Source organism: Hemicordylus capensis, chromosome 6 (assembly GCF_027244095.1).
Source record: "Hemicordylus capensis ecotype Gifberg chromosome 6, rHemCap1.1.pri, whole genome shotgun sequence".
Lineage (NCBI taxonomy): Eukaryota > Metazoa > Chordata > Lepidosauria > Squamata > Cordylidae > Hemicordylus > Hemicordylus capensis.
Window position 1 is genome coordinate 170,097,646 of NC_069662.1, and position 26,854 is coordinate 170,124,499.

Genomic DNA, 26,854 nt, shown 5'->3' on the forward strand with positions numbered 1-26,854 from the left:
CGGCCTCCTCGGGCAAACCCTGGCCCACTACCCCGGCCAGTATCAATGGGACCCGGTGGGGGGGGGGATATCTTTCAAAGGCATCTCTGTAGGGTACGAGTTTGCCCAAACCAAAGAGTAGGGGCATCGTGGGGGCAGTTCCCCGTCCCGCTCCCAAGGTGGCTGTTAGCAGGGACAGCGTAGGAAGACAGGAGGCTGCTCTCTGGCTGAAGTGAGAGTACCAAGCATAAGGAAGGCAAGAGCCCTCTTGGGGGTGGGGGGTGCAGGAGCTCCGTTTTCCAAGCTGTCCTGGGCAGCGTCTCCTTCCTGACTCCCAAGGGAGCGATGGGTCAGGGGTGATCCAGGCAATCATGAGGACATGCCAGTTCCAAGAGGCAAGCAGGGCCCAGTGGTGTGGGCTCCCTCTCCAAGCGCAGACGGCCTTTCCTCACAGCCCTGTGGCTGCTACGGCCGTTAACCAGCCTAGACTGACTTCAGCCATTTGTTTATTGGGTGGGGGGTGGGGGAGTGTGTCTCTATCCTGCTTTCCCACAAAAAAGCTCTCCTTGCAGCTTACCTATCAGAAGCGAAGAGAAGGCAAGTCCCTGTCCCAGAGAGGCTACGCAGAGACCCAAGGGAGACGCCAGCCACAGCTTCCGGAAGGATGCTGGGCTGGGCTGAAGAGGGCCAGCTGCTCCCCCCCTGCTCAATGTAAAGAGGGCTGCCCCTTGAGAAGCTGCCCCATGGCACCGCACATGGCTGCCAGGAATGCATAGGGGGGCTCGGTCACCCTTGGAAGCTCCTTTGCTGTGCCTCTGCCAGCTGGCTGGCCCTGCCCAGACCGCCCCATCTGTCTGCCCAGGCAGAGCGTGTGCTCACTTGGGGCACCCACCCCTCTGCAGATGCCGGTGAAGAGGGGGAGACCCCAAGAGTGGCGCTCTCTGCTGCCCACCTTCCAAGGGCCCCTCTTGGAAGTGTCTGGGGCCAGCCCTGCACTCCGAGGCGGCCCAGTGGGTCACGAGACCCAAGGCGAGCAGCAGAGGCGGGCGCTCCCCATAGGCTCAGGCCCGGAGGAGCGGAGCGTGCCGGAGAGAGAGAGCCGTGCCGCTGCCCCCCCGCCCCGGCCTCCGAGCTGCCCAGTCATCCTGCTGCCTGTCTCCCTTGCCTGTCTCCCCTGCAGAGTGCCTGCTCTCCATTCCGGAGCTGCTCTCCCGGCTGATGCGAGGGGAGGCGCCGAGCGCTGCAGACCCCCCACGCCCTGCAGAGGACAGCGACTCCCCAGGTAAGGGCTTCCCTCAGCCCCGTGAGGAGGGGGCCTTCCATACTGCTGCAGCAGGTTGCCGCCTGGAGCCGTGGGTGGGAAGGCCTGCCGACAGGTTGCTCTCCCTCTCCATGGGGCTTCAAGTGGAGGGCCTGAAGTCTGCTCGAAGGAAGAACCCTCCTCCTCCCAGAAGCCCCACAGGGCGGTGGTCCCTCCTCCCAGCAGCTGGGTTGGGGCTGGGTGTCCCCACTCGAGAGAGGCAGAAGGGGCCCAGAAAGGCGGCCAAGGAGCTGGGTCTTTCCTCTGGCGTGCTCTGGTGTCCCCTCGGTGGGGGGGGGGTCCTAGCAGCCATGATGAGAAGGGGCAGGGGTCAACGGGGAAGGCAGGAGCCAGAGGGGCTGCCTAGGGAAGCCTGGTCGGTCTGGCCCAGCCCAGGAGGAGGAGGAGGAGGAGCCTGTTGAGGAACAGCCTGGGGAGGGCGGGGGGCGCTGTCGTCATCGTCTCCCCAGAAGTGCCTGGGTTCATGATGTCTGATGTCCTGCCCTCAAGGTGCACGGCGGTGCGGTACAAAGTCCGTAAGTCAGGCCCCTGCTCTGAGGAGCTTCCAGTCTAAAATTTGACACCCCCCAAATGGGGAAGGGGCTCCCCCTCTTCCAGAGACAGCCTTGGCGTGGGGAGGATGGGGGCTGGTCTCCAGCTAGTTCTGTGGGGGCGAGAGGCATGCGAGTAATTGGCCTCAGCCGAGGCGGGTGGAACCAGGGAAGGGGGGCACGGTGTGGCCTTAACGGCGGCCGGTCTGTGTCCCGTCTCCTTGCAGCGGATGGACGCGTGAGCCAGAAGCAGGACGAGAAGGGGCCCGACCCTCTGCAGCAGCGCCCTGGGCCTGACTCCACTGACCCACTGAGGCTGCGCCGTCGCCCTTCCCGGACGGCAGGGAAGGGGCCCCGGAGGCCGGCAGCGCAGGCCCGGCGAAGGCCGGCAGGGGCGGGCCAGAGCGCCAGGGACAGCGCCCAGAAGCAGAAACCCCGGAAGCGGGAGAAGCCCTACAAGTGCCCCAAATGCCAGCGCAGGTTCCTGGGCCGCCTGGCCTGGACTGCCCACCGGCGCCTGCACGTCCGTAAGTGGCCTCGGCCTGGCCCCCAGAGCGGGGGGCGCTCCTCCCACGCCCCGGACTTGGCGGTGCCGCAGGAGGGCCAGCTGGGCACCAGCGCCAGCCCCTTCCCCCCCTGCAGCCAAGGCGAGGGGACGCTGCCCTTCTGGCCGGAGATGGCGCTGCACCAGCAGGCCCCGGCGGCCCACTGCTTCAACCCCTGGTCCCTGGCCTACGGCCCCCAGCCCCTGCCCGGCCACCAGGCCCCGGGCCTGCCCAGCCACGGGGAGTTCATCTGCGACCAGTGCGGCTGGAGCTTCCACGGCTGGGAGGAGCTGGTCACCCACCAGATGGCGCACATGGCGGCGGAAGGGATCGCGGGCTCGGTGCCCAAGGCCGGGGCCCTGGCCCAGCTGGCCGGCGACAGGCCTTACGCCTGCGCCCAGTGCGGGAAGAGCTTCCGCCACAAGCCCAACCTGCTGGCCCACCGGCAGGTCCACACGGGCGAGCGCCGCTACCAGTGCCAGGAGTGCGGCAAGTCCTTCGGCAGCAAAGCTTACCTGGCCTCCCACCAGCACATCCACACCGGCGAGAAGCCCTACGTCTGCGGCCAGTGCGGGAAGAGCTTCCGCCACAAGCCCAACCTCATCTCCCACCAGAAGATCCACACCCGGGAGCCGCTGCCCCCCAGCCACCCGCTGGACGCCTTTGGCGGCGGGGAGGCCTTCCCGAGCCCCCGCCCCATGGTGGACCCCCTGGGGCTGGAGGTCTTCCAGCAGCAGCAGCAGCAGCAGCAGCAGCACCTGCCCTGCGCGCAGAGTGAGAGCCCCGTCCCTCCGCTGCCGGCCTCCCTGCCTTCCCCGCAGCCGGCGGTGGACCGCCCCTTCGTCTGCCCCGTCTGCGCCAAGCAGTTCCGCTGCAAGCCCTACCTGGTGGCCCACATCCGCATCCACACGGGGGAGAAGCCCTACGCCTGCAGCCGCTGCCCCAAGCGCTTCTCGCAGAAGTCCAACCTGGTTTCCCACGAGCGCCTGCACACCGGGGAGAAGCCCTACGCCTGCCCGCTCTGCCCCCGCGTCTTCAGCCAGGGCTCCAACATGCGGGCCCACCAGCGCAGCCATCGGAACCTCGTCCCCAGCGAGGGGGACGGCCGCCTTCCCCAGGCCTACACGCCCCGACAGACTCCGCAGCCGAACTAGGAGCGCCGTTCCTCAAGGGGGAGGGCCTGGCCGCTGGTCTGCCCAGCACGGGATCTGCCCCTCCCGGCACCGTGACGCAGCGGCCACCTCGCCCACGTCTGGAAGAGTGCAGGACTCCCCGAGACGGAAGGGATCCCTCTGCCCTTCTTTCCAGGTCCCTGGGAAATCCTGGACGTTGCACCTGAGCTCTGGGTGGAGGAAGTAGTCTAGAGGTTTTGGTTTAGCCACAATCACTTAGCTAATCTAGCAATAGCAGAAGGAATTGCCGGGGCAGGTGAAGGACGGGAGAGCGACAGCTGAGGAGGTGCAGCAGGGCCCCAAGTGGGCCTTTGGTTTCCGACAGATCCCGCCATTCAGTTCCTTCCAGGGAGGCCTGCGCCCCAGCACCTCTCTGGAGGCAGCACCTCTCTTGCAGGGCTCAGGCCTCCCTGGAGGAATCTACCTACTTGCAGGTGTGTGGAGAGAGGTTGTGCCCTTCAGCGATGAAGGAAATGCACTCTGCACGTGTCCAGTACTACTGTTTTCCTCCTTGTTGTTTCTTCACGTATTTCAGCAGTGGCATTATAAACAGGTTCTGGGGCTTAGCTCTGGTCCTGGAGATGGAACTCGTCACAAACAGGGGGCCAGTGTCTTTGGCAGCCATGCAGAGACGCACATGGGCTCTGGCATCACGGTGATGCACAAACATTTCCGCTCATGGGCTGTGACAGCATTTGGGACAGGCAAGGAAGCGACTGTGGACTGAAAGATGGGCTCAGTTTGATCTGACAAACGGTAGAGCATGACACATTTTTGTAATCACAAATGGGCCCAGTTTTTGAGACTTCTGTCTGTGGAACAATTCCATGCAGAATCAGGCAAGGGATTTACTCTTTTGAGAATCACAGCTTTAATTTTTTTAATTAAAAAACAAGCACGATGCTGGTCCTCATGACTGCAGAGACAGATCTGAAGACATGCAAAGGATCTCTGCAAAAGGTTCAAGGATGCGCAGAGGAGCTTCTGGGTTTATGCATGGTGACCTCTTGCGCCCTCATGCCTTCTGGTCCTACTCTCCTACCTCTCACTTCACCCCTCCTCCTCCTCCTCCTCCTTTTACCTCCTCCTGCTGCTACACCTCTGCATGCAAATAGAGCAAAGTTGATCAGCAAATTTGCATACATTTAGTTCAGGGGTTCCCAACCCTGATGTTGCTGAACTATAACTCACATCTTTCCCAATCAATGGTAGCTGGAGATGATGGGAGTTGTAGTTCCCAAAGTTTATAGACTAAACTTCTGGAGTATAGGTTGGGAACCCCTGGTTTAGTCTAAGGGTTCTCAAACCTAGGTTCCCAGAGGTTGTTGGACTACAGCTCCCATCATCCCCAGCCACAGCAACAGCCAAAGGCTGGAGATGTTGGGATTTGTAGTTCAATAACCTCTAGCGACCCAAGTGTGAGAGCCCCTGGTATAGTTCATTTGGTGTAATTTATATCAGGGGCAGAATTGAGATTTGAAATGGGCTTAGTAGAGATATGAAGAGGAGACCCAGTCATAACCTCCTGATACTAAAGGACTATTGAAATGGGACAAGGATGTCCTTTCTAGACACTGTGTGGGGCACAAGCAAGCAAACGTTTTTCATTTCAGTTTCTTCGTTGTATACACTTTTAAACAAATAAAACGGTAGATGTTAATTTAAAGAACCCAGCTATTTGCTGTGTAGTGAATGTTGCCCCTTGACCTCTCCATGTTGTTCAGACAGTGTTTGCTGAATTAAGCAAATGCGCCACACGCACCATTGAAATGATGGTAGAAAGGCTGCTTCAGCAGGAGAATACAAAAGAGTCAAGTGATGTGAGCTTTTGAGTTACACAGGACTAATTGCCAGATTCATAAGAACAGCTCTGCTGGATCAGGCCCAAGAAGGCTCATCTAGTCCAGCCTCCTGTTCCACACAGTAGCCCACCAGATGCCTCTGGGGAGCCCACAGGCAAGAGCTGAAAGGGGCATGCCTGCTCTCCTGCTGTTGCTCCCTGTAACTGTCCCATTCAATGTTCAAGTAACCTGTCACTGACCCATTGGTCTAGCAGTGCAAAAAGGCACCTTTTGAAGTGGCGATTCTTTTATATTTAGCAGGGGGAGAGCTACTGGCCTTATCCAGCCTCAGCACAGGATCCTTCCAGTGGCTGTTGCTGGTATCTGGCTTATGTTTCATTTTAGACTGTGAGCCCTTTGGGGATAGAGGACCATCTTATTTATGTATTATTTATTTTATTGTGTAAACCGCTTTGAGAACTTTGGTTGAAGAGCGGTATATACGTATTTGTAGTAGTAGCATTAACACGCGTATCTGCCCTAATGCCCATTAATAGGCACACTACAGTGCTAAAGTCTGTGAGTAGATTGCCTTCTTTCTGATATGACAAAAATGCTTTGCAGGTGTAAAACTACTCTTTATGTGGCTTACAGTTGGCCTCCAGATGAAGAATTCTGTCCAGCATGGAAGTGAACAGTAGCAATATGCAGCAGCAATATGCAGCCACCTCCAGCCTCGGGGGCGGGGTGCCTCTGAGTACCAGTTGTGGGGGAGTAATGGCAGGAGAGAGGGCCTGCCCTCATCTCCTGCCTGTGGCTTCCAGTGGCATCTGGTGGGCCACTGTGCGAAATAGGATGCTGGACTAGATGGGCCTCCTTGGGCCTGATCCAGCAGGGCTGTTCTGATGTTCTTATGTTCACTCATATAGGACTAAAAAAGCTTTGAAGTGCTTCACGTACCTTATCCTGAGTCCGTAGAGCAGCCAGGTCACTATTTTCTGCCTCATAGTGCAGCGGGGGCTAAACTGAGAGGTTGCCCAAGATCACCACATAGCCAAGGTGAAATGCTAAGCAGGGACGCAGGCTCTCTGATGAAAGGCACTGAAATCCAGGTGCAGCTTTTTGCAAGAATCCTTCCCAATTGCCCAAAGGATGAAAGCCTAATGGAAGAAGGCTTGATGATCATTGCTCAGTGTTGCCCCAGGGAACCCCTCCATGGATTCTCTTTTCCTTCCCTGTGTCATTCAGAGTGCTGTGTATACCAAAAGCTTGCACGCGCCTAGTCCAAATTATAGAAGCTGGTTCACTATCCCTTCGCTGTGGATTAAGCTGAGGCCAGTCACGGGAGGGCTCAGTTGCTCGACAAAGTGGAGGGCTTAAAAACGGCTTAGTTTTTATTTTTCCATGCCTTCTCCCTTCTCTGCGCATACTCCGCGACCTTGTAGCAGGCATTCTGGACTCTTATAAAGTTTGGGCATAAACTTTGGGCTGGAGCTCGGGTTGCCGGCTCTGACCAAGGGGATTGCTCCTCCCCAGTATTTTTTCTTTCTTTTCCCCAACACTTTTGGCAATATCAAACCAGGATTGCTTTTAATAGTCTCCTGGAGACTGACGCTGATTTCTGGAGACTCCGGGCCACAGATGCATGGGGCCGCTCTGGGCTCCCCGGAGGAAGAGCGGGATATAAATGCAAAAAGAAATAATAAACGAAACGGAACAAAAACTCAGCCGGGTTCTCCGGGCAGCGCCGGGCTCCGCTTGGGAGCTGAGGAAGGGTGAAGAACCTCCTTGACCCGCGCGGGGGGGGGGGGGGCGAGGCACACGACCCGGCTCCCTATTGGCCCTTCCCTTGCCCAATGAGGCGAGCCCAGCTGGGCGCCGTAGCCAATCGTAGGCGCCGCCTCATGCGTTCTGCGCCCTTGCTTCTTCTTGCGATCGCTCCGCCCCATTGGGTGAGATTGCCAGGCGGCCCGGCCAATCCCCGCGGCAGAGCTGCCAAGGTAAGGCGGCGCTCTGTCCCCTCCCCCCTGCAAGCCGAGGAGGGGCCAGCTGGCTGCAGAAGGCGGGGCTCCTGCAGGGGCAAAGTCGCCAGGTAGGAGCCCCCCCGGGGGGGGTCGGCCTGGCGCTGCAGGGCTCTCCCCCCCGCCCAGAGGCAGCGGGGGTCCTGGAGGGGTGGGCTTCAAGGGGGAGGCGCCTGGGTCTTCCCGTGAGCTGCTGCCTGCAGGACCCTGCAGTGCCCGCCCGGGCAGGCAGCAGAGCCAGCCCGGCTCTCTTGGCCTCCGCTTGCGCGGCCTCTGCGTGCCCGCCCGCTTGCCTGGGAACTCTGGCAGGGCTTGGAGCTGTAGCGGCTTCTCGGCTTTGCAGCAGCAGCAGCAGCAGCCTGCAGCCTTTGGAGCGGGCAGGGGCATTGCTCTGGCCGAGGAAGAAGCGGGGGTGGGGGGTGGCCAGGCTGAGACTGATGCGGAGGTGGAGGGTTAGCACTCATGGGGCTCGGAGGAGGAAAAACTCCCACCCCCCCCCGTAAAAAGGTATTGCTGCACATTGTCTTGTGGGGAGGGGGCTGGTGGTCTCTTTCTAGAGCTGTCCGCTCTCCTCGGTTCCTGGTGCTTGGAGAGTTAGGCATGACAGGCAGAAGTCCAGCAGGTGAAGCTTCCCCCTCCCTTGCATCATTGCCACGCTGAGGAAAGTTTGGCTGGTGTTTTCTCCTGCCTGCCCCGAGGCTGTTAAAGGCGCAGGAGCCCGATCAGAAATTGAGAGCAGTTCTGAGTTTTAGAACGGGAAGTCCACCCCAGACTCAAGAAACAATTTGCAAAAGTGCCTTTTTAAAGCAGGGGGGTGGGGAGGAGAGTTGGCAGTCCTCTTCGTTGTTTGGAGATGCTGGAGTGTGTCTCTTTAAAGGTTGTGCCTGCGATGGAGAAGCCCGTATGAGAACCTCCCTGCTATGCCCACCAACACTGGCCACAACCTGGCGGGAAGCTCTCCTGCACAAGCTCAACATCCCATTCAGTGAGGGAGCTTCCCACCGGATCATGCCTTGGTGGCCAGATCTCTTCATCTCCTGTTCTGCCGCTTGGTGCCCCAAATCCCGCCCCCCCCAAGCTTCTTGCCTTGAGGCCTTCTGTCTGGCCCTATAAACCAGGCAGTGTTGGGGGGGCACCCTGAGAGGGGTGTAGAAAGGGAAAGCCCTGCCAGTTGTGGCTCCTCTGCTCACCGCAGCACTGCGATGGGAAAAGGGGTTTTCTGGCAAAGCCCTTTGCACCATTTCGGTGTGTCTGGCAGTCCCCAGGGATCCTCTGCTGCTGGGTGTCTTCTTGCTACTGTGATGGACGGAACTGGCCTTCCCGAATTTCTCTCCTCTCAGGGCTGTGCCTTTGAGATGCCTGAAGGGCCAGTGTCCACCGGGTGGCTGGCAGTGCTATGCAGGATGCTGAGGCAAAGCTCCGTGTGCCGCTCTGCCTGGCCCCAGCGCGGTGGGACGGCTGCATCCCCGGCTGCCACTCCTCGGAGAGCTGCGCTCTGCCATCCTTCGGGAACATCGGGGTGGGAAGCCGTAGTGGCTCATCTCTGCTTCCTGGAGGGGCTGCCTTGGCAGGGGCTTCCACTCTGTGGCACCCCATATGTGGCTGAACTACAACCCCCATCACCCCCAACCTCAAATTATAGCTGGGGGTGATGGGAATTGTCGTTCAGCAATATCTGGAGCACCACAGGTTGGGAACCCCTGGTTTAGGGGATAAACATGGAGCAGGCTATGTATTCCTGAAACATTATCTTATATATATTTTTAAAATGTGTTAGAAAAAACCCCTCATAAAATAACAATAAAACTCTTCAACCCCCAGCACCAATAAGAAGCCGATGGCTAAAATCAAATAAGATCAGCAAAACAGACCATTAAGGTCAGGAACCCCAAACTCTTGCCCTTAGGAACCTTGGAGAATGAAAAGGTCTTCGCTGCCTGCCAAGTGTTGGTGGCAGCTGAATCTGCACGAGGTGGGGGGGGGCATATTGCACCCTTCTCTGGTGCCACCACCAAAGGGGCCCTTCCGGCAGTTGCTGCCTGTCTTCCTGCCCGCTCTCTGATGACGGGACTGCCTGGAGGAGGTCCCTGGAAGCAGGTCTTAAATGCCTGGCAGGTTCATAAAGGAGATGGTGGTCCTTCAACTTCTAAAGTAAATCAAATCAATCTTTAGTACGGTCATGGACCAGCATAAAATATAAGGTTGATTACATATTGAAAGTGAAAGTAGCTAAAAGTATCCAGAATGATACTATACCTAAAACCAAAGTGGCAGTTGCTATTAAAACCTGTCTGTTGCATTTTAAGAGCCAGGATATATAATGATTACTATAGAATTACTAATATTTGCTAGTAACAGAGTGTATTAGTTAACTTCCTAAAAGGTTATTAAAGGCATCATTAAAAGGAATTATAAAGGGAAAGTAGCAAATACATTATAAAATGATAGTCATAACTATAAAATAGACATAAAAAGTATATGGAAACAGATTAAAAACCAGATGAGGGTCATACCAAATGGAGACAGAAAAAGTACATTTAAAAGATTTAAAATCCGGATGCATCATATTTAATAATCCAGAGGAACTATAGGTCAGGCTCAGGAGTTGCGTAGCTAATGGTTGTAGGGCTGTCATGAAGAGCTCTGAGGCACCATGTGAGACTCTACTCCAGTTCATAAAGCTGGGCACTAGGCACAAAAGTTCTAAAGTAAAAATGCTCCACTTTAAAAAAAGAAAAGAAAAAAAAAAAGGCGGGGGGGGGGGGAGAAGCAGCACTCCTTCTAGAAGGAGACCTGCAGAGTCTTGAGCCGGTGTGGAAGAAGATGTGCCTCTCTTGGCAGCTCTCCACTTAACGCCAAATGTGCCCAGTTCCTGAGGTGAACCTGGACTGGGGTCCCTTCTGTGACCCGGCTTACAAATTCTGAAGCCTTCTGGAAATGCCTTTAGATTCAAGAATGAGGAACGGCCACATCTAGAGAACGTTCCGGCTAGAAACATAGGAGGCTGCCATATACCGAGTCAGACCCTGGGTCCATCTATCTCTGCATTGTCTACACAGACTGGTAGCGGCTTCTCCAAGGCTGCAGGCAGGAGTCTCTCTCAGCTCTACCTGGAGATGTCCGGGCGGGGGGACTTGGAACCTTCTGCATGCAAGTGAAGCATGCAGAGGAGAGCCGCTCTTGTCATCACAAGCATGACTTGTCCCCCTAGCTAAGCAGGGTCCACAATGGTTGCATTTGAACAGGAGACTAGAAGTGTGAGCACACTGTCAGAGATTCCCCTCAGGGGATGGAGCCACTCTGGGGAGAGCAGAAGGGTCCAAGTTCCCTCCCTGGCAGCATCTCCAAGAGAGGACTGAGAGAGATTCCAGCCTGCAACCTTGGAGAAACTGCTGCCAGTCTGTGAAGATAATACTGAGCTAGGTAGACCAAGGGTCTGACTCGGTATATGGCAAGCTTCCTATGTTTCCTATGCTCTTCCCAGAGTGGTCCATCCCCTGAGAGGAATATCTTACGGTGCTCACACATGTACTCTCCCGTTTGAATGTAAACCAGGGCAGACCCTGCTTAGCAAAGGGGACAGTTCATGCCTGCTACCAGAAGACCAGCTCTCTGCCCACAGTGGGAGGCTAGAATGGGCTGGAAGGATCGGGTGTGTGTTGCTCATTCCACAGGGGAGGGCAAGGATGGCAAAAGGAGTCCCAGGTGGGTCTGGTTGCCAGTCCCCTCTCTCTGCTACGGGCCTTTCTAGCCATGGGCTGTGAAATTCGCCTCGATGCACAGAGTGGTCAGAAGCTGGCCTTTTGTGTCTTGAGCGACGTCTGTCCTTCAGCTAGACTCTGATGGCCTGGAGGAGTTGATCTGGTGGTCCTCTCTCCAGAATGAGGAAAGTGGTCCCTGTTCTGGCGGCCAGATGGCCAGATTGCTGGTCTCTTAGTTGGCTGCCTAAACTGGCCAATGCAAAGTTGAACTCTTCTCTTCATGTATTTTTGGTCTGGTTCTGTGTTTTGCCTCGGTGCTCGTGCGGGGCCTGTCAGAGTGTCAAGGCAGAGTGTGGTAGTGGTGGTGGAGGCTGCATGTGTAGTGGATGGGAATTGTGTGGCTGTGAACATGGGAACCTGCCTTCTCCCGAGTCAGACCATTGACCAGTCTAGCTCAGAACTGGCAGCAACTCTTCTTGCTAATTAAGCAAAGAGGTGTCTTTCAAAGTGGTGATTCTCTTACATGTAGGCCCATGAGAACCACAGGGCTCTGTGGGTGCCCTGTGAGTACCCAGAATGTTGGGGGCAATATGCTAAATCATTGTAAACCGCTTAGAGAGCTCCGGCTATAGAGCGGTATATAAATGTAAGTGCTATTGCTATTGCTATTGCTATGTAGCAGGGGAGAGCAACTGGCCCTCTCCAACCCCAGCAAAGCATCCCTCCAGTGGCTGCTGCTGGGATCTGGCTTATGTTTCTTTTTAGATTGTTTGCCCTTTGGGGTCAGGGGACTATCTTCTTTATTTTTCTGCGTAACCTGCTTTGAGAACTTTGGTTGACGGTAAAGTAAAGTGTGCTGTCAAGTCCATTTTGACTCCTGGCACCCACAGAGCCCTGTGGTTCTCATGGGCCTATCCATCGTGGGAGTCTCCACTTGTAGGCTGACCTGGCATTGTCTGGGCACAGCTTTGCCACCTTGGGGAAAGCCAGGCCACTGTCTCCGTGTGGAGAGCAGCTGTTGGTTGTGCAGGAGAGAGATGGGTCTGTGAAGTCCGGGTGGCTAGCCCCCAAGGCTCCTGGTTGCCAGGGTGGTGTGGCCGGAGGCTCCTGGGCTTCCAAGAACTATGCAAGGGAGCATGACCAGGTGAGGCCCTTCCTATCTTAGGGTTTTAGCAGTGTGAAAAGCTGCAGCGGGCAGAATTCTCCCCTTCTTGGGTACTCTTCAAGAGGCTACGATTCTTGCTCTTCCCTTTACAGCGGGGGTCTGTCTGGACTGTTGTGACTGGGGAAGATGGGGGTCTTAGGACCTGAATCCTGCAGATTTGTAGCATTTGAGGGTCCAAGTCTGAGCACCCCTGCTACTTTAGGGCGCTTTATTAAGCTGTCCTGAATGCTTCTGGGCAAAAAGGTGGCATAAAATATTTTAAATAAATCTTAGCGTGGGAAGGATTGCAACAGCCCTCTGAGAAAAAAATCTTGAGTATTCTTTTAAGAAGAAAAACACACAATCCCTGTTCATCTAAGGTGGGGTGGGGAAGTGGGGGGGACCTCTGGAACTTAATCTGACTATTCTTTTAAAATCTACACTTCTAGGGCAGAAGAGAAAGGCAAAAGCACTTCCTGCCTTTATTTATTATTCTTACTTCTTTATTTATCATTTATTTACTGCCTGATATGTGTATCACAAGCGGGTGTGCATAATTTAAAATACAAGAAGTATAAAACAGGAGAAAACAATTTTACGAAATAAAAGAAGCAGCTTAAAATTAACTAACTAAGAGCCTGAGAAAACAGGTGTGTCTTCTTGTGCTTGCAGCCGGTTGTCTCTGAGGGAGCAGATTCCCACCCCTCCCAAGCAGGGGGCTCTTGCCCGGCACCGCCTCACCTGCCAGAAGGCCTCCTGGCCCAGGGCTGCTCCACGCTGCAGACCCTGGCCGGAGTCCTTGGAGCAGCCGCAGCTGGACAGGCAAAACCCTGCAGGTGAAGCTTTTCCCATCCCAGCCCCTCCATGCTGGGAAATGCTGCACCTGCTGGATTTCTGCGGGCTCTGCAGCTGTTCAGGCACAGGAGCAGGGAGGGGGACGGGGGGGGGAGGGAGGTGGAAACTGCAGCCCGCAGCCCAGCGAGCTCTGAGGCCAGGCTGCCAGCTGCCGTAATTGGAGCCTGGAGCCTTTGTTAGCCCTGCTGGGTGAGCCTTTGGGCAGCCTCTCCGGGCAGAAGGCGAGGACTGTGGTGTTGCTGCTGCTGCCCGCCCTGCCGCTGTGGGTCTTGGTCCAGAAAGGGGTAAGCGCAGGGGGCACCTCGGCCTCCTCCAGTTCTTGCAAATCTGTCTCTCTGGTCGGTGGTTCAGGGGCAGCTGGCAGGAATACAGCTGGGGGAACGGCATTTCATGGCATCTCCCTACCAGGTGAACCTACACCTGTTGTGCTTCTGCCTGCTGCACGGGAGTTAGAGGCACAGAGCGAGCCACTTTTGTGGGGTGAGTGAGGAGGAGAAAACCCTCCCTTTCCCCAGCGCCTCCTCTGGATAACTGCATGCGCGCGCGCACACCCCCAACCCACCACTCTGCTCTGTTGTAGTGTCTCTCCCAGGATCTCCAAGTTCCAGCCTTTCTCCTCCATACTGACAGCTGCAGCCTTCCTGTGACCTTCTCCTTGCCGCTCGCCCTTCCAGGGTTCGGCGTCCCCTGCTAAACTGGCCTGTCTCTTCCACCTCCCCCCGCCCCCTTGATCATTCTGCCCTCTCCCTCCTGAGGTCCTGCTGAGACAGATCTTCCGCCCCGTCCCACCGCATGGGCTTCTGGACCTTGCTTTGGGAGCGCTCTCAAGCTCTGTCCTCTATGGCGCCCTCTCCCTCCTTGCTTTCTCCCATCCCACCCAAGGGGCCTCTGCTGCGGGGCCATAGATACTTTTGGACAGACAAAAGGAAGCACTTCTTTACACAAGGTGGGATCTGCTGCTCCCTGATGTGGTGATGGCCACCAGTCTAGATCCTTATAGAAGGCAAAGGATCTTAAAATTGTTGGCGAAATTCATGGCGGACAGGGCTCTCAGGGGCTACTAGCCCGGATAGCTGTATCTTTCCATCAGGATCAGAGGGGGCATGATGCACCTGGACACCAGGTGAGCAGGAACATGCGCGGGAGGGGGCCTTGCCCTCTTTCTCCCTCTTGTGGGCTTCCCAGAGGCATCTGGTGGGCCTCTGCATGAAGCAGGATTCAGCAACAGATGCGCCTTTGGCCTGATCCAGCAGAGCCTTTTCTTGTGTGCATTTTTCTTTTTAAAAAACCTGCTTTAATTAATTACTAAACCTTCAACAGTATCAATCTAAAAAGACAAGCATATAGGAACATAGGAAACTGCCATATACTGAGTCAGACCATTGTTCTATCTAGCTCAGTATTTCATTCCCAGACTGGCAGCGGCTTCTCCCAGGTTGCAGGCAGGAATCTCTCTCAGCCCTCTCTTGGCGATGCTGCCAGGGAGGGAACTTGAAACCTTCTGCTCTTCCCAGAGCGGGCCCCATTATCCCTTAAGGGGAATGTCTTGCAGTGCTCACATTTCTAGTCTCCCTTTCATATGCAACCAGTGTGGACCCTGCTTAGCTAAGGGGACAAGTCATGCTTGCTACCACAAGACCAGCTCTCTGCAGGGCGGTTGTAAGCATAAACATATGCACATGCACTGCTCTGGGCCCCTTGGAGGAAGAGCGGTATATAAATGTAAAAATAAATAAAATATGAAGCAAGGAGGGTAGCCTGTTCTTGGGGGGTCTTTCTTTCTCTTAAAGGTTCCTTACACTGCAAAGCCCAGTGGGGCCAACGGAGCCGCTTCTCCTGGTCCAGCCAACCGGCCCTTTCCTCGTGCTTGCTGATGGGTGCGATTGGCGTTCCAGGGTTCTGTCCACAGAACTCGGGGTTTTAAAGGCCAGGATTCCAGCTCTCCCACCTGCTGGACTAAGGCCGGGCCCCGACTCCCTCCCGCCTGGCCTCCCCTGAACACCTCCTCCGTGTATGTGCCCTGATGGCTTCTTTCTGCCCTGGGGAGGGCAAAGCAGATTCAGGATTTCCCCTCGTGTTAATGGCTCTTTCTGTATTTTCCGGGCTTTCCAGAGTCCTCCAGGATGGACCAGAGGGAAGAGGTCGTCCTTCCAAGGCTGAGAGGTTCAGAAGAAACGGAGGCTCCCCCAAACGCTGGCTCAGGTGCGTGGTGTGGTCCTCTGAGATGCAGCTCGCGGGCCAGGGAGGAAGGAGGGAGGAGGATTCCTGTTGTCAAGGATTTCTTTTTAAAAGGTTGGCTTGACTTTTCTGGGATCTCCTCCAGCATTTGGACTTTGGAGACTGACCTGACCACCACAGGACAGGTCTCATCTTGGGCTAGCAAGGCTAATGGCTACTGATAGATCCTCTCTGTCCAGAAGCAGTCTACCTCTAGATTCCCGATTGTTCTGGCAGACAGGTGGGGTGGGGAATCCTGTCCACGCCCTGCTTGTGGGCTTTCTGGAGGCCTCTGGCTGGAAGAACGCAGCACTTAAGGGATCTCCAGGAAGGCAGATTTTTATGGCCAACTTCTTTTGGCCGGTTCTAAAAGCCTGTCTTAGAACAGAAGAAGACCAACCCTGCTGGATCAGGCCCCAGGCCTGTATAGTCCAGGATCCTGTTTCCCACCGTGGCCCCGCACCAGATGCCTCTGAGAAGCCCACAGGCGAGAGGTGAGGGCATGCCCCCTCTCCTGCTGTTGCTTCCCTGCAGCTGGGATTGAGAGGCGTCTGGCCTCTGAGGCTGGAGGTGGCCTTATAGCCCTCTTACTAGTAGCCTCCTGCCTTTGTCTAAGCCTCACTTAATGAGAGCATAAAAGGAGCCTCGTCTGCACTCCTCAACCTCCCACAGGAACCGAGGAGGCTGCCGGACACTGGGTCAGACTCTTGGCCCAGTATGGGCAACTCTACACTGACCGGCGGCGGCTTCTCCGAGGTGGCAGGCAGGAGCCTTTTCTCAGTCCTGCCTGGAGAGGCTGCCAGCGATGGGGCCTCCGGGGGCCTCCTGCCTTCCCAGCAGATGCTCGGCCGCTCAACTGGGGGCCCCTCCCATTGCTCCGGCTGGCCACGGCACCCACCTGGCCCTGGAGTCTGGGCCTGGCTGGCTCCAGAAATACCTGGAAGTTTTGCTAATCTAGATTCCGTGCAGGGAGGATGGGAAGGATTGTTACGGCAGCGTGGAAGCGGCCTGCCTGAGACGGAAAAGGGCTTTGGCCAGAATGCTGCCTTCAGAATGGCCACCTTCGCATCCCTTTCCCTTCTGCTCCGCTGGTGTTGGGGTCAGTCGCCCCATGGGGCAGCCACTGGGGAAGAGAGTGTTGGGATGACTGCCCTGGGTTTGGGGACGGCGTGGACACTAACCAAGTGCCTTTTATTTTAATTTATGCATGCATGCATATATGTATATGTATTTATACATACTTATATCCTGCTCTTCCTCTGAGGAGCTCAGAACAGTGTACGTGGTTATTTTTATCCTCACAACAACCCTGTGAGGTAGGGGTTAGGCTGAGAGATACATGACTGGCCCAGAGTCACCCAGTGAGATTCATGGTTGAATGGGGATTCGAACTCGGGTCTTCCTGGTCCTAGTCCAGCACTCTAACCACTACGCTATGCTGGCATGGCATGGCATTGCAATCCAGTTGGGGCGCTTCCTAGCTGAGCGGCGCTTTGAACTTGAATGGATGCTCTAACCACTTGAGTTTCCCTTTTAAATTTTTATTTTCCTCTGCCAGAGCCTTGGGAACTACTGGCATGGAATAGCCGCTTGGAGAGGTGGAGCCCATCACGAAATGGCCTCGTGGGGAGGGGGCACAAGTCTCAAAATGCCAGTGTGTCCAAAAACATGCAGGGGCAGATCAAGGGGTCTTAATATCGGAGCCCCTGAATTCCGGGAGAGTTTAGCTGCAGGGCAGGAGCAGGGAGCAAGAGCGGCTGTGAGCCGTGAATGGGAGAGGAGAAGCAAGCAGCCCTGAGCAGCACCCAAAGCGAGTGGGACGCAGGCTGGTGAGACCTTCTCGGCCAGCCCGTCTGACTTGCCGCATTGGCTGGGAGCGGGGAAGAAGCAAGCCCAGCTGCCCGGAGGGCTACTTTGGCTACCGAATGCCTGCCCCTGCGCTGGCTGTCTCTCCCTTGCCCAGCATCGCCTGTGCTGCAAACGGGAGCAGCCACTCTCCATGGCTTGAGCTCCTTTTACCTGGACAGGACGGAATGTTCATGTGCTCCCTCCCCCTGAGGCAGGGTCCCTTCCCCTGAGCAGGTGTTCAGGGCGCGGCAGGCTCCGCTAGCTCTTGCTTCTCAGTGGGTGTTCTTCTGTTGGCAGCCCCCTTTCCTCTCGCTCCAAATTGCAGTGACCCAGGGTCTGGATGGGGAAATGACCCCCTTCCCAGCAACACTACATGAGATGCAGGATGCTGGCTGATGCAGCAGGGCGCCCCCTGGTGTCCTGAGGAGCAGCTATCGGCTGCATCCAAATTGGTTGTCTGGAAAGACACTGCCGTGTCCGGGAGATGATGCTCCTTTGGACTGAACTCGTGACCAGAAATCGACCTTTTACATTGCAGCTTCCCATGGCTTCTGTTCAGTGCATCTAAAACATCTGCATCTCTCTCTCTCTCTGTTTAAGGGGAGCTGCTGATGCTGACCTCCTCTTAGATGTATGAAGTCCCTTCCTATAAAACTGCTTGGTTAGTTGGTGAGAGCGTTTTTGCTTAGGAAACCTCTCCTTCCCAATCCAAGAAAGTTGAAGGCAGCTTCCATAAGCTAAACAAATACAAATCAGACGACAACACACAATTAAAAGACACCATCATTAATATTGCTGTTGGTTAGGTGGCCTGGGGTGTTGTGGGAAGGGGGTTTCTCTCTCTTTCACGGCATTTAATAAATAAACACACACACACACACACACACTTTACTTTATTTCTATTCTGTGTAAACTGCTTTCAAAACTTTGGTTGAAAAGCAGTATATAAGCATTTGTAGTGGTGGATTTATTATAACTGGATTACTGGCTGGCCATACTCTTATGCACAGTTCCTTCTATAATTAAAACTAGAAACTGAAGTTTGTATTAAACATTCTGTAATTTTTTAAATTGTATGAACTTTTTCTTTTGTTATGACTTAAGAAACTAAATATTGCTGTTTGAACAACAAATATTTATATACTACTTTTCAACAAGAGTTTCCAAAGCAATTTACATAGAGAAATATTATTTATTTATTTATTTATTTATTTATTTATTTATTTATGCAAACACTAATTATAATAGCCTTGTTGATTAGAATAGTGCAAGTGAATATTGGTTATTGGCTTGATGTTGGGAGGTCTGGCGAGATCTGAAATGTGTGTGTCTTGTTTGTTTTACATGTTTGTCCTGATCTCACGTGGAGTTCATAGTGGGTTTCTGTACTGAAATCCTTGCATTCACTGAGTGTAAAGCTCTGCCTCCTGTGGTTTGCAACTCCCCATAGCTTGTGTTTAGCGAAAAGTTGCAAGCAAAACCTTGGATGCCCAGCAGAGCAGAGACCGCTTTGCAGTGAGGGGCTGCCACCTGCCCACAGGGAAGCCTAACAGGAGCCTGTTCAGTGCACCTTGGAGTCCCAATGTGCAGTCGTCTTCTTTCTTGACTCCTGGAGGAGGCCATAATTGGAGTCCTGCCACGAAAGCGGATTGCAGCAAAATCCAGGTCCTCAGAAAATGGGGTTGGAGTCATGGCTCCCCTGAGCTTTTCTCCTGCTGCTGGGTTTGCCTTTCTCAGCTGTCCCTCACCTTAAGAACAGCCCTGCTGGATCAGGCCCAAGGCCCATCTAGTCCAGCATCCTCTTTCACACCTTGTTTCTCCTTTCCAGATAGCCATGGTCTCACCAGTTTCCTGCCGACTATGCCAATTATGTTGTGAGCCAAGCCTGATTTGTACGCTATATATGCTCTGGAGCTAGCATAGAAAATTAGGCTTGTTTCACCAGTGTCACAAAGTGACCAGTTCTTGATACGGTGACCATGTATGATCTGGGCACAAGGGTAGAAGGAAACCAAACACTTACATGATTCAATGGGCTTTATTGAGTATAAAAGATTCTCAGAGCAATGGCATCGATCTGAGCAGGAAATAAAAACAATCAATCATAGCTACTAATAATAACAAAGCAGTGTTCCTAACTATCATGTGCGTGTGGATGCATGTATGGTCAGGATTAAATCTATCTAAAACCTAACATGAGTCAGAGATAGACGGAAAGAGGAAGGGTAAGGTAGGGAAGGCATTCAGGGCCGGGTGGCTGGGAGTCAGGAGTTAGTAGGGGTCTGAGCTGCTGGTGTCTGACCAGGAGAGGGATCTTGGGGTTGTGGTGGACAGCTCACTGAGATTGTTGACTCAATGTGCCGCAGCTGTGAAAAAGGCCAATTCCATGCTGGGGATCATTAGGAAGGGGATTGGAAATACAACTGCTAGTATTATAATGCCCTTATAAAAAACTATGGTGCGCCCACACCTGGAGTCCTGCATACAGTTCTGGTCACCACATCTTAAAAAGGACATTGTAGAACTGGAAAAGGTGCAGAAGAGGGCAACCAAGATGACCAGGGGCCTGGAGCACCTTCCTTAGGAGGCAAGGCTACAACACCTGGGGCTATTTAGTTTAGAAAAAAGATGACTGGAGAGGAGAGCTGGTCTTGTGGTAGCAAGCATGACTTGTCCCCATAGCTAAGCAGGGTCTGCCCTGGTTGCATCTGAATGGGAGACTTGATGTGTGAGCACTGCAAGATATTCCCCTCAGGGGATGAAGCCGCTCTGGGAAGAGCAGAAGGTTTCAAGTTCCCTCCCTGGCTTCTCCAAGATAGGGCTGAGAGAGATTCCTGCCTGCAACCTTGGAGAAGCCGCTGGCAGTCTGTGAAGACAATACTGAGCTTGATAGACCAATGGTCTGTCTCAGTATATGGCAGTTTCCTATGTTCCTATGACTGTGGGGAGACATGATAGAGGCCTATAAAATCCTGCATGGTGTGGAGAAAGTGGATAGAGAGAAATTCTTCTCCCTCTCACATCACACTAGAACCAGGGGTCATCCCATGAAATTGATTGCCGGGAAATTTAGGACCAGCAAACGGAAGTATTTTTTCACACAACTCATAATCCACTTGTGGAATTCTCTTCCACAAGATGTGGTGACAGCCAGCGATCTGGATGGCTTGAAGAGGGGTTTGGATAACTTCATGGAGGAGAGGTCTATCAACGGCTACTAGTCGGAGGGCTGTGGGCCACCTCCAGCCTCAAAGGCAGGATGCCTCTGAGTTCCAGTTGCAGGGGAGTAATGGCAGGAGAGAGGGCATGCCCTCAGCTCCTGCCTGTGGCTTCCAGCGGCATCTGGTGGGCCACTATGTGAAACAGAGCGTTGGACTAGATGGGCCTTGGGCCTGATCCAGCAGGGCTGTTCTTATGTTCTTGGGGGGAGGAGGAAGGGGAGCAAGGTGGTAGAAGCAGCAAAATTACCAAATCTTGGTGTGGAGCAGCAAATGTGCGTAGCTTGGGTCTGATGTTTGGGAGCATAGTTCAGGCAGGCCTCATGCATTCATGTTGGATATTGCTGGAGGTAGACAGAAACTACTCTGATCTCTAGCCCCAGGATAGGATCACCAATAACTTTTTGTCTAGGAAGAACTTTTGCTTCAGCTTTGCGGTTTTAGCAACAAGTTCAGGAATGAGTAGCTCTGCTTGTTGGACAAAGCTTACTGACTGGACATGTCTGAGGTGGCTTCTTTTATACAGGCAGGTTCTTTTGATCTGGCATAGAGTTCATTCAAGATGTTATGAGTCTCACAAGTGTCAATTGCTGCTATCCTCTAGATCCTGTCTCATGTCAATTATTGATCAGTTCAGGCTATCAGGTCAGTCCCAGGATAAAAGGATCCGAATTCCATCTCCCGTTGTCATTAGCTGTTGCCAGGAAGGAGCTGTTCTATTGACATTCCCAGAACAAATCTGCATCTCTGAAGTTGGCAGATTTGTGGCTTTTGTGTAACCAGAGGTGGGGGAGCCTCTGGCTCCAGAGATTGTTAGTATGTAAGTGAAGAGAAAATACTAAATCCTATATGTGAGAGACATCTGCTTAATTGCATGTGTATGTTCACATTTGCAACATCCTAAAGTGTTTGTCTGACAGTAGATAGTAAGATTCACAGATCAAGTGTCCCCAAATGCAAAAAGATTGTGAAGAGAGAAAATGCAAGCTGATCTCAGGCATTCTTTAGAGTCATAAAACCTCAGAAGGAAGAAAACACAGGCCAGGAATACCGTTGTAAATACTGATGCAGAAGAAATGCGAGCTTATCCCTTGTGTGTCTCAAGGCTGCAAAACCTTGGACAGAGGACAAGCCGTTCTTGCCCTTCTCATATGATAGTTTAGTCCACTCAGAGTTCAGGCATCAATTGATTTCTTACTAAACTAGAATCAGACACAGGGCTTGATTTCACATAATTCTGGATTGGTAACTCTGGGTCCAATGTGGTAACCAGGGTGGCCACAACACTTTGCAGTGATGGGCTGGCCCCTGCCCCCCCCCCCCCCAGGGAAGCCTAACAGCTGCCTGCTCAGTGCAGTGTGGAGACCCAGTGTGTGCAGTCCTCCTCGTCTTCTCCCTTAACTCCTGGAGGAGGCCACAAGGATCTGCTGGTCTAGGCTAGTTGGCTTCCTTATTATATTTGACTTGATGTGGGGGGGGGGGTGGTTGTGTGACTTCTCTCCCCCCCCCACCGCCCTGCCCACGACTCCTTTTCAAACCCAAGCCCTGATCCCTTTGCTAAAATAAACCCCCTTTTGACTTGGTAACACCTGGTCTGTGTCTAGTGTGGCAAACCCTAAAACTCTCCACGGCCGAGCTGTTTGGGGCACATGGTAGTAGTAGTAGTAAAAAGGGTGGGGGGTCTCTGGGGCTAGCCATCTTGCCCTGTCAGGAGGGCCATTGCAGCTCCCATGCAGATCCACACCGGCCAGTCTCGGCAATGCTGCTACCCTTTTCAAATGGGGGCTCCTTTATGCTTAAGGGCGGGGGGTGGGGGCAGCTGCCCCAGTTTGTCCCAGAGTAGCGCCCCTCCCAGTGGCTGCTGCTGGGGCCTCCCTCTGGTGCAGCGTGTATTGTGAGCCCCTTTGGGACAGGGAGCGGCTGTCTTGTCTTGTCTTGCTGGGCAAACCTCTGAGCACTTCTTCTTCTTCTTCTTCTTCTTCTCCTTGCTGGCAAGCAGGGTGCAAATGTTCCCGGTAAGGAACTCTGGTGTTCCCAGGCCCTTTGCTGGGTCCCGGATCGGGAGGTCTGAATGGAAACTTAAAGCAGATCTGCCAGGTCAGACCAAAGGCCCGCGCAGTCCAGCGCCGTCGTCTTCTTTCCAGCCGTGGCCAACCAGACACCTCGGCGAAATCCACAAGCTGGGCAGGGAGGCCAGAGCCCCCCCCCGCCCCCCCCCCCGCGCTGTTGCTTCCCAGCAGCTGGTATCCAGTAGCCGGATGCCTCTGGAGACGGCAGCTCTCCAGGCCGCTCTCCTGACTTGACTAGTAGCCCTGGGTCACTGGCCTCTTCCGACAGGGATGGGGCCACATCTCCCGCCGTGGTGGCAGCAGAGCGAGCGTCTGCTTTGCAGGCAGGAGGTCCCAGGTTTCCTTCCTGGCAGAGACTCCTGCCTGCCACTCTGGGCAGTGGCTGCTGCTGCCAGCCAGTGCAGAGCAGGGACCCACCAACTTAGGCTTAGCTCACTAGCCAGCCACGGCTTGTGGTCGCCCCCGATCCCCCCTCTTCCCTCGGGTCCTCTTCTGGCACACGGGCCGAGGGCTTAGGAGACAGGCGGGGGGGGGGGGGCGCGTGCTCTCCAGCTGCTCAGGAAGGATCTCTGCTGTCTTTCCAAAAGGGCCGCGGGAATCAGACCTCGGGGTGTGTGTGTGTGTGTGATCTGTGTGGTGCTGCTGGGTGTCCTGCTTGCCGGAAGGTTCCTCCTCCTCCTCCTCCTTCCATGAATTTCTCGTCTCCTTTTAGAGCCATCCCAGTCAGTGGCTGTAGTGGCACCTTTGAGCCGTGAGTTTCCGAAACCTACCAAGTGCCGAAGCAGGGCTCTTCTGGGTCACTTTCTTCTGCCCGTGTGAACAGGCGATGACCATGATCTCTCTCTGACCCTACAGATGTCTTGCCCACGACCCACAGCAGGGAGGGAGGTCCTGCTGAAGAAGAAGACGAAGAAGCAGCAGCAGCTGCCGAGAAGCCAAGCAGGGCCCCAGAGAAGTCTGCAGAAAGAGGCAGTGCTTTCCAGCGGGCCGAAAGGAGGCGGAACTTCCCCCGGTGGCGGAAAGCGCGGGAGACCCAGCAAAGGCCAGCCGGGGCTGCCCGGGAGGCGGCGGCGGCGGCAGAAGTCTCCTCGGGCGGGCGAGCGCTTGGCGGGGCCGGCAGGCGAGGAGAGACCGCGCTGGGGGAGGAGCTGTGCGAGAACATGGCGGCCTCCCGGCTGGGCGAGGGCGGAGCGAAGGCCGGGGGGAGCCGGAGGGGGTGCCCGGCGGAAGCCGAGTTTGCGTGCCAGGAGTGCGGGAAGTCCTTTGCCTGGCGGTCGTCCCTCAACATCCACCAGCGCATCCACACGGGGGAGAAGCCCTTCAAGTGCAAGACCTGCGGCCGGCGCTTCAGCCAGAAGCCCAACCTGCTGTGCCACCAGCGCAACCACACGGGGGAGCGGCCCTTCAAGTGCCCCCGCTGCGAGCGCAGCTTCCGGCAGAAGCAGCACCTGGCCAAGCACCAGCGGACTCACGCCCGGGCCCGGCCCAGCCCCCACGCCTGCCCCGAGTGCCAGCGCGGCTTCAGCAACAAGGCCGTCCTGCGGCTCCACCGCCGGGGCCACGCCCACCACCGCCAGCTCGTCTTCCACGAGCTCAAGAAGGCCTACAAGGAGACGGTGGCCCGCCAGCGGGAGGAGGCCCGGGCCGGCCTCGGCTGGGTGGCTCGGCCCAAGGGCCGGCGCCGCGGGGTGAAGAAGTTCATCTGCAGCGAGTGCGGGAAAGGCTTCACCTGGTGGTCGTCCCTCAGCATCCACCAGCGCATCCACACCGGGGAGAAGCCGTTCCCCTGCACCGAGTGTGGGAAAAGCTTCACGCAGAAGCCCAACCTCCTGCGGCACCTCCGTTACCACAGCGGCGAGAGGCCTCACTCCTGCTCGGAGTGTGGGAAAGGCTTCACCCAGAAACAGCACCTGGTGAAGCACCAGCGCACGCACCTGGCGGAGAAGGGCTTCCAGTGCCACGCCTGTGGGCAGACCTTCCCCACCAAGGGAGCGCTTACGGTGCACCAGAGGTCCGGCCACGTTGGGATAGACTTCCTGGCCACGGGCATCGTGGAGGAGGACGAGGAGGAGGAGGAGGGTCGCCTCTCGCTTGGCCAGCAGGAGAGCCTGGAGGCCGTGGTGGACTCCCTCATGTCCAGCAGCCCAGACATCTTCCAGCCTCCGGACCTCTTGAGCCAGCAGAACGAGGTGGATGGCCAGCCGGTCCTGATTGTGGAGCCCGGCACCCGGCCGCTGGCCCTGTCCCAGACCAAGAAGGGGGTCTTCTGGAAGCCAGAGCTCCCCAAGCCGCCTGCCCCGGAGCAGAAGCAGTATATCTGCAACGAGTGTGGGAAAGGCTTTGTCTCCTGGTCGGCTCTGACCATCCACCAGCGGATCCACACGGGCGAGAGGCCCTACCAGTGTGGCGAGTGCGGGAAGAGCTTCAGCCAGAAGCCCAACCTGGTGCGGCACCAGCGCTACCACACGGGGGAGAAGCCTTACCCCTGCCCCCAGTGCGGGAAGTGCTTTGTCCAGAAGCACCACCTCACGAAGCACCAGCGGGTGCACAAGAAGGAGGTGCCGCTGCCGCCGCCTGCCACGCCCGCTGTGCCCATGGAGGCCCTCTAGGGCCCGCTGGGTGCCACTGTGTCTGGGGAGGACGGGGGCCAAGCTTTGCCTTTGGGTAGCCCGTCTAGGGGACTAGCCCGTCTGCCCCTCTCTCCCTGGAGAAGTCGCACCTGGGGTTCTCTAGGGCCAGCCCGGGCCCCTTCTGGCCTTCACGGTGTGCAGCCGTGGGATGCTGTGACGGGAAGACTGCAGGGTTGTCGCTCCAGGTGGGCGGGCTGGCTGGGGCTTCTGGCAACCTTCCCTTTGCTGAACTAGGTCAAGGCCCTCGCCTTGGCACCAGGACTGGCACAGCAGCTCCCCTGAGGGTTCTTCCCCGTTACCCGTGATGCCCAGCGGACTGGCCCTCCGTACTCCTCACGGAGTCCCAAGCTCCCCATCTTGCCGCCAGGGCCCCAAGGAGAGCCACGCCCAGAGTCCGTGAGTGGCTGTGTTTTCCTTATAAGCCTTCGATCGGATTCACATGGGGCACCGCCGGGGTTGTGCCCCCCCGTCTTCTGTAATGTGTGAAGCAGCACCAAAGTGCATTGAAGGTGGGGGTGTTTCACCTGAGAGCTGTGCTGGACCTTGAAATGTCCGGGGCGGGGGGAGAGCTCAATTACAACATCCAGGCAATGTGTACCTCTCCTGGTTTTGTGTTCTCCGCTGCCCGTGGTTGTCAGTCCTGTTGCCAGGACTCTGTAGGCTAGTCCACACGGCCGTTCGACCTGGCGCAGGAGCGGGGCGCAGCCATCCAGAGTGGGAGGGAGCACTCCTGGACTTCTTGTAGTAGAATCCCACCTGGGACAGGTGAGCTGGACGTGGTGGTGTGCTCCTCGCCTCTCCAAGTGGCAGGGAGTCGCAGCAAGAGCAGGGCAGCCTGTCTTGGGCTCCCCTTTGGCTGAGAGAGTAGCGGAGACTTCAGGAACATTTTTTTCATTCACCTGCAGCCAGGCAGAGCCAAAGTGAAGGCGACTGGCGTGTGCTCTGCGGTCCCGCTTGCACCAGGGGGGGTCTTTCGCCGACGGTTGGCGCCTTCTCGGCTTCTAGCCCTCTTCACATGTTGCACAGCAAGCATGCTACACAAGTGGAGCATCTAAAAGGGGGCCGAAGGAGCCCGCCCCCGCCAGCGCCCCACTCACGGCCAGAGGCCTTTCCATCCATGGGGGCAGACACTTTGTGGCATCGTGATGAGAGTGTTGGACTAGGGCCAGGGGGACCCACGTTCAAATCCCCATTCAGTCATGAGGCTCACGTACGTGTGTGTGTGTGTGTGTGTGTGTGTGTGTGTGTGTGTGGGCGCACATGTGCACCTCACCCACTCCAGCTTGTTGGCATAAACAGGACCATGTAGCCCCACTCTGGGCTCCTTGGCAGAGAGTTGGCTAGAACGTAAAAATAAAATAAAAACTGTGACCTGACAGGGATGACACTTTGGTTTTAGATGCAGAGCTGGTCTGGTGGCAGCAAGCATGAATGGTCCCCTTTGCTAAGCAGGGTCCACCCTGGTTTGCATTTGAATGGGAGAGTACATGTGTGAGCACTGGAAGATATTCCCCTTGGGGGAGGGGGGAAGAACGCCTGCCTGCCTGCCTGTCTCTCCCGCACCCACCCATTACCACAAGAAACCGCAGGGGTCAGCACACCCGCAGTGCAATGGGTGAGCCTCACCCTGGTAGGGCTGAGAGAGAGTCCTGCCTGCAACCTTGGAGAAGCTGCTGCCAGTCTGGGCAGACAAGACTGAGCGGGATGGACCAAGGTCGCCTCTGTCCCTCGATGCTCTACTCCACTGCTGCGCCTCTTGCTCCCTTGTCGCTTCAGGCTCAGTGGCTGCGACCAGCTCCTTCCCCTGAGGTGGGTGGGGTGTC

The 26,854-nt window shown here is 55.7% G+C and overlaps 1 protein-coding gene across 1 annotated transcript in view; it reads left to right on the top strand.

Moving 5' to 3' along the window:
- Positions 1 to 26,409, top strand: part of ZNF775 (zinc finger protein 775) — a 29,374-nt gene extending 2,965 nt beyond the window's left edge. The window contains exons 3-7 of the mRNA XM_053264727.1: positions 1,160 to 1,261; positions 2,058 to 3,527; positions 7,334 to 7,420; positions 15,162 to 15,251; positions 23,257 to 26,409. Of these exons, the coding sequence (XP_053120702.1) occupies positions 1,160 to 1,261; positions 2,058 to 3,527; positions 7,334 to 7,420; positions 15,162 to 15,251; positions 23,257 to 25,010 (3,503 nt within the window). The 3' untranslated portion in view covers positions 25,011 to 26,409. The remainder of the gene's footprint in view (positions 1 to 1,159; positions 1,262 to 2,057; positions 3,528 to 7,333; positions 7,421 to 15,161; positions 15,252 to 23,256) is intronic.
- Positions 26,410 to 26,854: the final 445 nt, after the last annotated feature.